Below are 11,923 nucleotides of genomic sequence, written 5' to 3'. Positions count from 1 at the left end.
CTAGTTGTTATATTTCTTAAAAAGCACAATTTAGCAATTTCAATAATCTGTTCAGCTTACAACACTACATATTTTGTGTTTCATACTCCTTTCAATTGCACCCTATTACAGAACTGACAGCAGTGACCTAAACAAGGCGTATTTATAAACTCAGGGAGCCAGGCAGTTAACGACAGCCGTGCAATTACAGGCTGTGCAATTAGCGAGGGGAAGGTGTTGGCCCACCCCACAATGACCCTGCTGCAGCCCTCAAGGCCTGTGGCAGCACAGGTGCTGGCAGTGAGCCCGCTGAAGGAGCGGGTGTACAAATACAAGCTCAATCCCTGCCTATGCTAAGTGCTTGTGTTCTCTTTTTTCCTCTTTGAGGCTTTTCCCTCACTAAAACATGCACCTTGTATTAGGTTTAGCAGCTAGGTAAGTTTTCTCAGGCTCCCCCCCTTGAGTGTGCAGCTCTGCAGGAGGGCAGGCACTGTAGCCCTGGCTACCAGCAGCGTGCTTCTGCAAGGTGTGGTACTGCACCCATGTGTGTTTGCTCCTGTTGACCTGTCAGGGTGTGCTGGTGAGAGGCGGCTGCAGGAAGAAAGCTGCCTTTGCGAGGTTGGGTTATCCTGCTGCTCCCGATCCAAGCACAGGCACCGCCTTGGCTGTTTTTCCTCAGGAAGTGAGTACAAGCACACCAGACGACTGTCTGATCGTGACTAAAGACTTGTGTTGCAATACTTTAAAAGCTGTGATGGCAAAATGATACTGCTGCTAGCTTAAATACTTTCAGTATGAGCATGTAAGTGAGGGTTTCTAACTTTTGTTTGGTTTGAATCCCCCTGGAGGCAATGCCTCGCTCACCCCTGCACATCCTCTGCTCCTCTGGTAGAGCCATGTGCAGTAGCCCAGCTGGGTTGGAGCAGAGATTCATGCGAGTGCTCCAGCTGGTGACTTTCGTAACATCTCCTGATTGTGAAAGATAATGTAAATTGTTATTGTTGTGTGGTGCTAGGCTTTGAACACTTTAGTTTTAGAAAAATGACATTTCTCTGAACGATTGCGTTCGTGGAAACACAGGGTTGCATTTTCAATCCCATGTTTAAAAAAAAAAATCAATAAAGTTGCTTGTAAGCTATTCTCCGTGCTGCTGAAAGGCCATAACAGAAGGTAGCTGGAAGGGGGGGGAGCCCATGATATAGAGCCCTAGATCAGCAGAGGCTGTGGCTGTTTTCCTTAGGGGTGCAATAAAAGCAGTATTCCCATGGCTATTTTTAGCTCAGAAGCTTGAGCTTAAACTAGAAACACAGTGTGGGTGTTCAAAAATGTGGTGGTGGTGTAACAGAAGCTAGTTTTATACACTAAAGGCATGATATGTAATACAAGCCCAAACTCTGGGTAATCTGTTTGCTGCTCTATCTGGCTGTTGGTCCCATGGAGGATCCAGTGCAAATGAGCTATGCTTTCCTTGCTTTTTAACAACGTGTCCTCAGTGTAGGGTGCATATTCTTTGGTATTCTTAAGACACGTAACTCAAGTGCAAATGTCTTGTTGTGATATTAGTCACCAGTGTATGACAACAGTTGGAGGCGACCGTCTGTGAGCATGAAATCCCTCTGGAGGAGCAGGCTGTGTCACCAGCTCAGGCCTTTGCAGGAAGGCAGGAGGTTCTCCCAAGAAATCTTCAAGGGCACAAGGCTTGTAATCCTGCAGTTGAGGGAGCAGGATGGTGCAAAAGCACGAAAACAGCGTGTAAAACATGCTGTTCTGCTGTGCAAACTGTCTGTTTGATAAGGAGGTGCTGGTAGGTAACCGGAGCTAGGCGGGGGAACCAAGGCTGCAGCAGAAAGGTTTGTTTTGGAGGGTGTAAAGTCAACAGCGTTTAACCAGATAATGGCAGGGGAGGCTGAAGCAGCTCTCGCAGGGCAGAACTGTGCAAGGCTACTCAGCCCCTATCAGTAATGCCATGGAAGGCTGAGATCGCCTAGGGAACGGTATCAGAAGTGCCGGACTTGGTTGTGGATGTAGCAAAACTGAGACCAATGAGGAAGAAGTAGTTAGGGGTGGAATGAGTACTTGGGAGGAGACCGGCTGGAGGAAGGGAGGCATCTGCATGGCAAAAAAAGTGGGTACAGAAATGAAAGAAGTAAAAAAAAGGAGGTATTAAATGGGATGGAAGCAAAAAGGAAGGTGGGACTGCAGGAGTGCAGACACCTACAGGTGGTAGCTGAGCCTGAGGACCTGAACCTGTGGGGCTGCTGGACTCCGTCAGGTCTAGGCTGGAAATATTTGGGGGGGGGGGGATCAGATCAGCAACCTTGCACTGGGTGCTGTGGGAGGGAAGGGAGGCATCTATAATGCACTGGCAGTGCCGTGTGGGTCAGAAAGCTTGATTAGGAGCTTTATGGTTGTGTGCAGACTGATGTAAATAATGTGAGTTACGAGTGGTGTGTTAATGAGGTTATCGATTCTCCAGGTGAGTTATTGGTGTGATTAATCTGTAGCGGTCGGTCTCTTCTGTCAGGTGTCCTCAGGCTGCAATCTGGAGTACAGAGAGGGGCTCATCCAGGGTCTCCCAGCTTGGAAGCCTGAGCAGCTGATAGTGAGATCCCCTGTTTGAAGAAGAGGGGGGTGTGGATGGAGGAGGTGGATATCAGACAAACTTCTGGGGGTGGACGGGGTGCGGGCTGTGCTGGAACATGGAGGGGATCCTTGGGCCTGTGAATGTTATGGCGTGCCAAGAAAAATGTGCCCTGGGGGAAGGCGAAAAGTGGGGTGTTTATTTGTGGCAGTGCAGCTGTCCTGGCCCCGCTGTGTTATCCAGCAGCAGGAGGAGGGGGTGTCTGCTCCAAGTCCCTGAGCAGAGCTATGAGCTTGACTGCTCTTTGGGGGTATCATTAGTTTTTTTCCGAGTACCCGTGTGTCTCTGGAAAGCCCTTTCATTCCTGGTGGGCTGCTCTCAGTACCAACCCTTTTCCTTTTCATGTCACTGCCAGGCACTGCACGGGAGCGGGTCAGACAGCCTCACCCCTCCTCTGAGGAGTGCAGGCTGGGTTCTCCTGCCTCGCTGGGCTTTCTGTCCAGAAATATCAAACGACAATCAGCATCGGGAGGCGCTGGTGTGTACTGGCTGCCTGCAGGAAGCTGATTGCTGCCACATGCACCGTGGCTTTGTAGGAAACTGATTGCATGCAGAAAAGAGCGCTGGCAGGATGAGGCAAGTGTGGGAATCAGTGCCCCTGGATAAAAATGAAGGCCTGGAAGAGCCCAGCTTGCGGCTGTGTAGGGAGCTGCTGTGCTTTCCTCACATCCCTGCCACGCTGCCAGGCACCTCTGGCCGAGCGACAGCATCCCCTCCAGGCAGGCAGCCAGGAGCCCGTGCCTGAAATCAGTCCTGGTGGCAGGGGAGCAGAGCCTGGTGCTGTGCTGGGTGCTTTCTGTGCCCCTTCCCCTCCTCTCCCCCTGCTCCTTCCCAAAAGAAGCCCTTGGGAGGCCTCTCCTGGGTGAGGGTTTATTTTTTTTCTCTTCCAGAGACCTTGACCAGAGCAAGATCTGATGTTGGCAGTAGGGGGGGAAGGAAACGACAAAGTTTTTGCTGCAATCCTCTCCCACGCACAGTTTCCAGCTATGGGGTTGCTGGATAAGCTTGTGGGACTGGCTGTGGAGGGCAGACCTTAGCCCGATGTGCTGGCACCGTGACGTGAAGGAGTAGCTTTGGTCATAACACCTCACTTCCAAAGAAACCCTTGAAGCTTTTCTCACTCTGTGCTGTTTCCCAAGGGAGGCCTTTGCCAAAGCTTTGCCAGATGGCAGCGGTTCTGCAGAGTCTGCTCAAAAATGTGGGGATTAACTGGAAATAGCCCGTGACTTCATCCCTCCTGGTTCAGGGAAAACGCTGCTTGCGCCGTACTCATCCCTGTACCCTTGGGGATTGCTATGGAGAAGTCGCAACAGATCTGTGGGTTTGGGTTTTTTTGTTGTTTTTTAGTTCTTTGTGGGGTGGGGAGAACAAGGCATGAAGAAGGCCAGGTAGGAGTCTGCAATAACCTGCTTGATGTGCCAGCTGGGCCCAAGAACTCGGCTAATTTTGCTGTGTGGGGTGGACAAAAGACTTGATGCCCACACAGGTTTTTTGGCACACTAGCTCAGCCCTGTGCCATCTAGCAGGGCTCTGCTCCAGCTGCGGTCTCCCAAAACCAGCCTCTGGAAATAGGAGCAGGCTGAGGGTCCCAGGAACTGTGGACACCATCCCAGGGACGGATCACTCGCCCTGAAACACAGAGGATCCATGGAAATGAGGGATCACAGCTCTTTTGCTGAACTGGAGCAAAAGATGCACTGAAAATCCTAAGGAAAGACAATTTATTCTGTTTATCTGCCTCGTGCTGCCACCAATGCACGATACCCTCTGGGTTTTGCAGTGCTGAGTAAGGCAGACAGCGTGCTTGGAGGCAGCTGGCAGCCTGCTGAAGGGTGCCTGGCGTTGTGCAGGGCTGTTACAAAGATATTGGGGCCGTCTCTCCTGCCCGCTGTGGGTTTTATGCCAGCTCATTCCCACCCGTGTGCCTTCGTTTGGGACCTGGCTGGGTTAGGTGATGGCTGGTGCTGAGTTTGCTTACAGCGCTAGGTTATCCAGGCTTATTCAGCCTGCTTCTGGAGCATATAATGGTGTAAATAACTTCTCTTCCTCCTGTCCTCACAGCTATTGACACTCAGCAGCTGCTCCAGACGGATGTCCCCGCTGTGAGGCCCAGCTCCTGCACCATGTACCAGTCTCCCTTCGTGCCACGGGAGCTCTGCCCTCCTGTCATCCCACCGCCCCCCTACACCTACCTGCCCCTACGGACGGGGAGAGAAGAGGCCGCCAGCTCCGTAATGATCCCTGCCGTCCACATGCACAACTTCTACAGCCGCCCCATCACCTTCGTGGTGGATAGGAGCGGATACCCTGACTATGCAGGAGGCCAGGTGGAGTTTCATCACCTCTACGGTGCCTCCCAGCCCTATTTCCCCCCCTACTACACCTGGCAGTTCCCTGCTGTGCTCCCCGTCCCTCTGTACAGCCCCTACCCCAGCTACAATCCCTACCAGAGGGGGGATCCGTATCGAGAGATGTGGCCGGAGGGCTTCACCATGAGAGGGGAGCTCCAGTGGGGGAAGCTGGCGAAGGTGTTTGGGCCGAGGAAAGAGCTGCCGGACTTCGTGAAGGATGATCTCCGGAGGGTTTACGGCACCTACCCGCGGACCAGCATCTCCATAACCTACCGCAAAGGGGAGTTCCTGGTCAAGGGAGACCCTAAGGTAGGAGAGCAGGAATATACGGTGGAAAAAAGGGTCGTCCAGAGGGCTGTGACTACCAGCGAGGCAGATGACAGCGGCGAGGACCGGGGTCGGAAGAAGAAAAAGAAACTGAGACACTGATGTGACCTCTCAGCACAGGGACAGATGCTCCGGAGCCCTCCAGGAGCCAGCTGGCAGCAGCTGGGAAGCACCACGAGCAATGGGTGCCCCCACTGGCTCACGACTTCTCCTCCTCCACGAGCTTGTGGCAGCTTCACCCCGTCTGGCACACGATGCCCGTCCTGTGAAACAACCACCCGGCACTTGACTCCCTGTCGGGCCGGCTCTTCGGTCCCATTTTTGATATGAATTTGCTTCCCACTGGTTTGGGTGAGTGGTCACGGTCTGCTGAGGGGATTCCCAGGCAGCAGCCCTCGCCTAGAAGCTGGGCCTCTTCCCACCCTGTCCCGGGGAGGTTCCTGGAAGCCGGGTCCCTTCCTGGCACTCGTCTGAGGAGATGGAGTCTGGATTTCCTCCCAGATGGAGGCAGTGTGGGTTTGGAGGGGAGAGAGCAGCTCTTAGGCGCTGTGAAGAGCAATCACCTGCACATCTTGTCACTGGTTTATGGCCACACCACTGTGCCTACGGTGTGACACCTCCCTGCAGCACTTCCCTACACGCTGGCGGAAGATCCGGGTGTCCCCATCCCCTGACACTTGGTGACCTGCTGCTTGTGTCTCCTGGCCCTGTGTCCTTGCTGAAATTGCTGGTGAGGCTCCCGGAGCTGCAGCGCCTCCACGGATGGGTCCCCTGGGAGGGGGCCTGAGCTGTGCTGGAAACCCCGAGGGGTGTGAGGGGCTGGGGCTGAGTCTGACTTCCTTGTGAACTTCTGTACCTTTTAGATGATTATAAATAAACAATAAAAAAAAAATGCAAATTGTTACATTTCTGCTTTTTAGCTACCTGACAGCAGTCAGCTGCAAACAACCTGCAGCCTGTCCTGGCACCTTTCGAGCTCCTGACTTCACTGCAGCTCATCCCTTCAGCTGGCTCCTAATTTTGCTGGCTCGTAACTGAGCCCCCATCCCCAGTGGGGTGCCATGGAAATGTAGCCCCCAGCTCATACATCCTCACAACTTAATTTCTGTGTTTGATGTGCTGTCCAGGCTGCTCTGAGATTCAGCTTTTGCTCACCATCAGCATGGCAAAGGAGGGAGCCTGGGGGACCCTCGGTGGCTCTGAGCTGCTGCAAGGGAAAAGCGAGCGGGTGCCTTTGTGTAATGCACCAGCTCTGCTTGCTGAAGCAACTGCCAGACCAGCTCAGCAGCTATCTGGATTTCCCCTTCCCCAATCGGTTTCTTCGAAACGGGTGAGCTCTGCTGCTAGATAAAGCAGCGAGAGGCCTGAACCAGAAAAAAAAGTGCTGCAGAAACCTCAGACCGAGCTGCTGCTGCCTGGCTGGGCTCTGCTCAGTGACTGGCAGCCCGTCGGGCCTGCCCTGATTACCAGAGTAAGAAAAGAGCAGTTCTTAGCTCTTTGCTCTCCCTTGAGCATCCCCAGAGCATCCTATACATGCAGACAGAGCAATGATGGTGAGATGTCTGCTGTCCCTCCACCAGCAGCTCCTAGGGGCAAAGTTTGTGTTAGATCCTTGTGGGTGATGCAGCACTCAGGTGGATTTTCTCCCATATGTGGATTTTTTTTTTTCCATATCCTCTGTAGCTGGTGCAGGTAGGGCTGATAAAGGGGAAGGTGGGGTTTGCTTTCTGGTGGTGATCGGATGCTGCATAAATTGCCAGAACTTGTGTAATTCATCCTAAACGTCACTATTCCAGGCACGCCTGGTACCAGTTTTGCACCTTTTGCACCCTGTTGTAATGGATACCATCTCTGAAAGCTGATGTGGGCAGCCAAAATCTCTCAGAGGCGTATGAAGGATGGGTGGGAAGAGCCAATTGTCTGCACAAAGCTTTCCCTGAAATAACTCTGCCGGGTTCCCCAGGTGCCTGCCAGCAGCCCTGCCTGCCCCAGCTCCCCCAGCCTGTCCTGTCCTGCTGGGGACACCTCTGGGGCTGGCCGGGAGGGAGCAGGCACAGCCCGAGGCTTTACCCAGCCCCTTCTGTTTATCTTCTCCTGAGTCTTGTTTGGTTTTGCTGCCCGGACTCTGTACAGGAGATTGCTGGGCACACCCAGGCCCTTGTTCTGACAACCAACGGGTATTTTTAGCATGGGTTTACGATCATCAGGAGGCAGCGATGTATTTTCCAAAGGGCCATTCTGCTCCCAGATGGAAGAAATGCTTTGCAGTTGGGCTCTTTTTGCCTTCTGGGGAAGCACCCACCGTGTAAATCATGCCCAGGTGGCCGTAACTCACCTCCATCCCTACTCGGATCCCCACGTAGGAGCAAAGACTCGCAGGTTCCCTGCAGGCACAGCCCTGGGCTGCTCTCTTCTTGGAGGTTCGAGGCTTATGTGCTGCCCAGCTGCAGAACTGAATCCATAGGGCATTTGGGGGTGCTCTAACGCCTATGGAATTCAGTTCTCAGAGCCAAGCAGCCAGCGCGCGCTGCCTTCCCGTCGGCCCACCCGGCTGCGTCTCCATCTGCGGGGAGGAAAAAATAGAAAAGAGCTCACGGCGGCGGTGGTGGTGATGATGACACAGAGCAGGCAGCGAGCTGACACACATTTTGCAGCTGGGAGAGTGAGGAGAGGGCTCTGGCACCTCCTGCTCTGCCCCAGATGCAGCGCACGCAGCTGTGGCTTTATTTGGAAGCGCTGCTCAAGCTGCCTGCTGGATTATTATTATATTTTTTTTTTCCCAACGCTTCCACGTGTCACCCTGTCACTTGGAGCTGCTGCGGAGTTTCGTGCCGGCCCTGAGCTCTGTAACCTGCTGGAGCTGGGAGAGAAATGCTGCTCCTTCCAGATATAGTGGTTATATGCAGGTGCCTGAGGAGTCCCGCCTGCATTGCGCGCAGGTGGTAATGCAGCGCATCCTCGGTGTAAGCTGCTCTTCCTCTGCTTGTCCCTCTCTCAAAAGGCACAGCAGGGCAGGGGCAGCACTGGGGGGACTGCTCGGTGCTCTCGTCCCCAAACCAGTGCTTGCTGAACCCCCTTGAGCTAGGATGCACGGGCTGCTGGATGGAGACGTGTTGTGCCCGCCTGGGGCTGCGAGAGCCCCCAGGGCAACTCCGCAGCTGGAAATGAAGCAGTGAAAGGCATTTTCCAGGCAGCCAGGTGCCTTCCAGCCAGCTCAGATGCAGCAGATGGGAAGGGTTGGGGCTGGGCTGGGACATCCTGGTGCACCCAGCGTGCGCCCTTTGCTCCCTGCCAGCCCTACGCCTGCTTTGGGAGCAAAGAGGAAAAGCGTGGGGCAGGTGGGGACCCCCGTGAGCTGCTCATTTTCAACCAAACCAGGAGGCTGGGCTGGCAGCTGACACGCACAGGGAGGCGTTTTTTTGGCTCAGCAGTGCTTTGCCAGGGCTGTGACGGCAGCAGCAGCGTGGGGTGGCCGGGGAGAGAGCGCAGCTGGCAGGGGGCTGCGCGCCGGGGACGAGCCCCCGGCTCTGGAGGATCAGCAGAGAGCCGGGAAATGACAGGCGCGCTTTGGAGCCCCGACAAAGATTTTGGTGGGGGAAATACCCAGCAAATGTCTGCGCCGGGAGCCAGCTCCACGGTTGCTCAACAGCCAGCCTGGGGCTCTATTTTTGTCTGTCCACGGGGAGCCGGGTTCAGCCGGGGCAGCGCGACCCCGCTGTGCCTCCCCTGCTCCCACTGAGCTCACCATGCTGGGGAGGGAGAGGTGGGCTCAGGGACCCTGCTGTGCTATTTTTCAGGCTGCTGCGGCTTGGTGGAGAGGTTTCGATAGCCCTGAGACCCCCCCAAGCTGAGAAAAGTGGGGTGATTTCCCCCTCCTCTCCCCCAGGGATGCTACGGCTGCAGCAGGCTGTTGGGGTCCGGCTGGGGGGTGCTGGTATTCAGCCCCAGGTAGGGACTGGGGGTTTTGGGGTGTGTCCAGGGGCTCTTTGGCCACCTTCTGGCTGTTTAAATATGTTGAAACCATTTCTGCTTTCATTCCCATGCTGTAAAACTCCTCTCCGATGTGTTTCCCCCAAAGGGCTGCAGGATGCTGCTACCCAAAGTGCCGGCCACCCGCCCTCAGCCCTTGGCCACCCCAAGCAGCTCAGCTTCCAGGAACCAAAAGGAAAAGCCTTCCCCAGCCTTCCTCCACATCCTGCTCTTCTCAGAAAGGGGAAGAGCCTCAAGCAGAGGGGTTAACCCCAATGCCCCCGTGGTGCCCGGAGCGGTGTCCCCTTCCCTTTTTCTCGTGGCCCTGGGGAGGTGACGGGTGCAGGGGCAGCCTGGCACATGCCCTGCTGTGCCCTGTCCCCCTGCACGCCCGGATGGAGCAGGGCCAGCTCCAGGAAAGCTCTTTTTGGGGTCCTGCCCCTGGGTGCCCATCTCCTGAAGGTCCCGGGGCAGTCTGACCTGGGCGAAATGGGAAGCCTGCAGGGGCTGAGATGCAAACTCCAGGCTCCGGCTGTTTCCCCTGGCTTGCAAGGTTTATTGCTCTGCGGGGCTGAGGAAGAAGCAACGCCCCGGTTTTGGCACCGCCAGCTAATTAGCACGGGAGCTACTGATTAGCCCAGGGCCGGGCAGCGGTGTCGCGTGGGCGTTCATCCAGCCTGCCTGGCTTTGTCTTCCCAGGAAGCCTGCAGAAATAGTTACACGCAGCCCCCATCCCGAGTGAAAATATCAGCGGGACGGGTCCGCTTTCGCAGCTCACCCAAAAAAATACCGATAAAACCGAGGCTGGGCTGGAGATGCTCACACCCGTGGGGCTGTGCCCGGCGGTGAAACCTCAGCACATCCATGCTTTGGCTCCCTGGGGACAGCAGCAGCAGGGGAACCCCCCTCACCCGGCCACACCGACACCCCCCGGCCCCAGCAAGGACCCCGCACTCACCCTCAGCTCCTGCCCCGGCTCCGTCTGTGCCGACTGCGAGCGGAGGCACTCTAAATATCGCCGCCGACTTACTCACTTCTCTTCCTGGACGGTGGCGTGCAGGGTTTCCACCCACTTCTTTCACCTTTGGTTTCCAGGCTTTCTGAGAAAAGGGGAAGCCGTGGGAGGGAGCGACCGGCATCCCCGTGCCAGGGACGCAGCCTCCGGGAGCTCGCGGCCCCCCCCGGGAAGGGGGTCCCAGGATGGGGGCCCCCAGGAGCCTCCAGGAGCTCGCTGCGTCGTGCTGAGTTTTGGGGGGCTTCTCCTGCCCAGCACGGCTCAGGGGAGGCTCAGCCTCTGCCTTTGGGGATGAGAAATCCCCCTGGGACTCGGGTGCCTCCTGGCGATGCCCAGCCACCTCCTGCTCCTGCTAACACAGCTCCTCTGTGAGCAGTGGCGGTGCTGGGGCTGATATCCACGTCACCCACACCTGTGACGAGCGGTGTCCGTCCTCAGCCTGCGGATCCCTGCGCTTTTAACCCCGCAGCATCCCCTCAGCACCTCTCCAGGACGTGTAAAGCACCACAGCCAGGCAGGTGCCCAGGCAGGGCGAGCACACGGGCCTGGCGGGGTGGCTTTTCCACCCTGTCACGTTGCCCGGCGTCCTGTTCCTGTCCTGTCCCCCTCTGGCCGCCCCGTGCCCAAGCATTGTTCTGCTCAGAACTGACGTCAGGTCCCCCGGGGCTCCCCTCCGCCCGCGGGTTGGGAAGGAGAGGCTGGGGGCATGAGGGGCATGCCCTGCTGCTGCCCGCGGAGCCACACGGGTGTTTAGCTAATATCTGCCTGGTGTTTTCATCTTCTGGGGGCTGTCGGGTGTTTTTGGGGGTAGGAAGTGCCCGGAAGGCTGTGGGGATGAGATTACCGAGCTGGTTTATCTGCGCCCCGAGCGCGTGATGAGCACTCGCGCTGCAGCCCACGGGTTTATCATGCGGTGCCCGAAGCGGCCAGCAGCAATGATTTGGGGACCCGATGTGGTCTCAGAGCCCCGGCTCTGCGTGGTCTCAGCCCCACGCCTCCTTCACAGCGGGGATAAGGCTGGATGGGAACTTTGTGAACCTCAATTTCTCCCATTTCCCGAGCGAAGGCAGCCTGCAGCAGGTCGAGGCGGGCATTGTGCAGGGGGACAAGACCCAAGACCTGCTCCCTCCTCCTGAGGCCAGCCAAAACCCCTGGTGGGATGGCAGCTCAGCCCCAAAGCAGACACCAGAGAATCCCACGGAGGGGAAAATGCATTTTTCATCCTGCCCTTTGGGGTGAGGGATGCAGTTTGGACTCAGCAGGTGCCTGATTTGCAGCCCGCTGCTCACAGACGGCTGCCTGGCGAGCTGATTTTGCCCCGTGACAGATTTCCCCATCCTTTGGGACCTTTTTCCCCATGGCCACATGGATAAAAGCTGAGTGATGTTTCCTGAATGCCCAGGAGTGGGGAGAAACGGAGACAAACAGGGGACACAGAGGGGACTTTGGAGCCACGGAGCCGTCCCCGCATGCCTGCAGCACCGGAGGAAGCAGGGCAGGGCGGGGGGAAGGGAGTTTCTCGGGTTGTTTTTCCCCTCAAGGTTCCTGTTTCCCCTCCAGCCCCGCTCCACACATACCGGCAGCCCTCCCCGTGCCCCTTGCAGCGGGGAGGAAAAGGAAAAAAAAGGAACAATCGGGGAT

The 11,923-nt window shown here is 56.3% G+C and overlaps 1 protein-coding gene and 1 long non-coding RNA gene across 2 annotated transcripts; one reads left to right on the top strand and one right to left on the bottom strand.

Annotated features, from left to right (window-relative positions):
• The first annotated feature begins 2,087 nt into the window (after positions 1-2,087).
• Positions 2,088-6,002, top strand: LOC311439648 (uncharacterized protein C10orf95 homolog). Its single transcript, XM_084525579.1, has 2 exons — positions 2,088-2,251; positions 4,682-6,002. Exons 1-2 carry the CDS (start codon positions 2,152-2,154, stop codon positions 5,398-5,400), a joined length of 819 nt encoding a protein of 272 aa, XP_084381705.1. The 5' UTR covers positions 2,088-2,151; the 3' UTR covers positions 5,401-6,002.
• On the bottom strand, positions 4,328-10,334 carry LOC311439649. The gene is made up of 3 exons (XR_014694879.1): positions 10,226-10,334; positions 7,634-7,861; positions 4,328-5,561 (listed from the first exon to the last, which is right to left on the bottom strand). It is a non-coding gene; the product is annotated as an uncharacterized lncRNA (long non-coding RNA).
• Between the last annotated feature and the right edge of the window lie 1,589 nt (positions 10,335-11,923).

Source organism: Aythya ferina, assembly GCF_964211825.1.
Source record: "Aythya ferina genome assembly, chromosome: 7".
NCBI classification, from domain to species: Eukaryota; Metazoa; Chordata; class Aves; order Anseriformes; family Anatidae; genus Aythya; species Aythya ferina.
Note: the sequence above shows the minus strand (reverse complement) of the source record. Positions and strands in the feature narration are given on the sequence as shown.

Coding starts and splice junctions, on each gene's coding strand:
- LOC311439648 (XM_084525579.1), top strand. CDS start 2,152: ATGGAAGCAAAAAGGAAGGTGGGACTGCAGGAGTGCAGACACCTACAG. Junction 2,252..4,681: donor GGGCTGCTGGACTCCGTCAG/GTCTAGGCTGGA, acceptor CTGTCCTCACAG/CTATTGACACTCAGCAGCTG.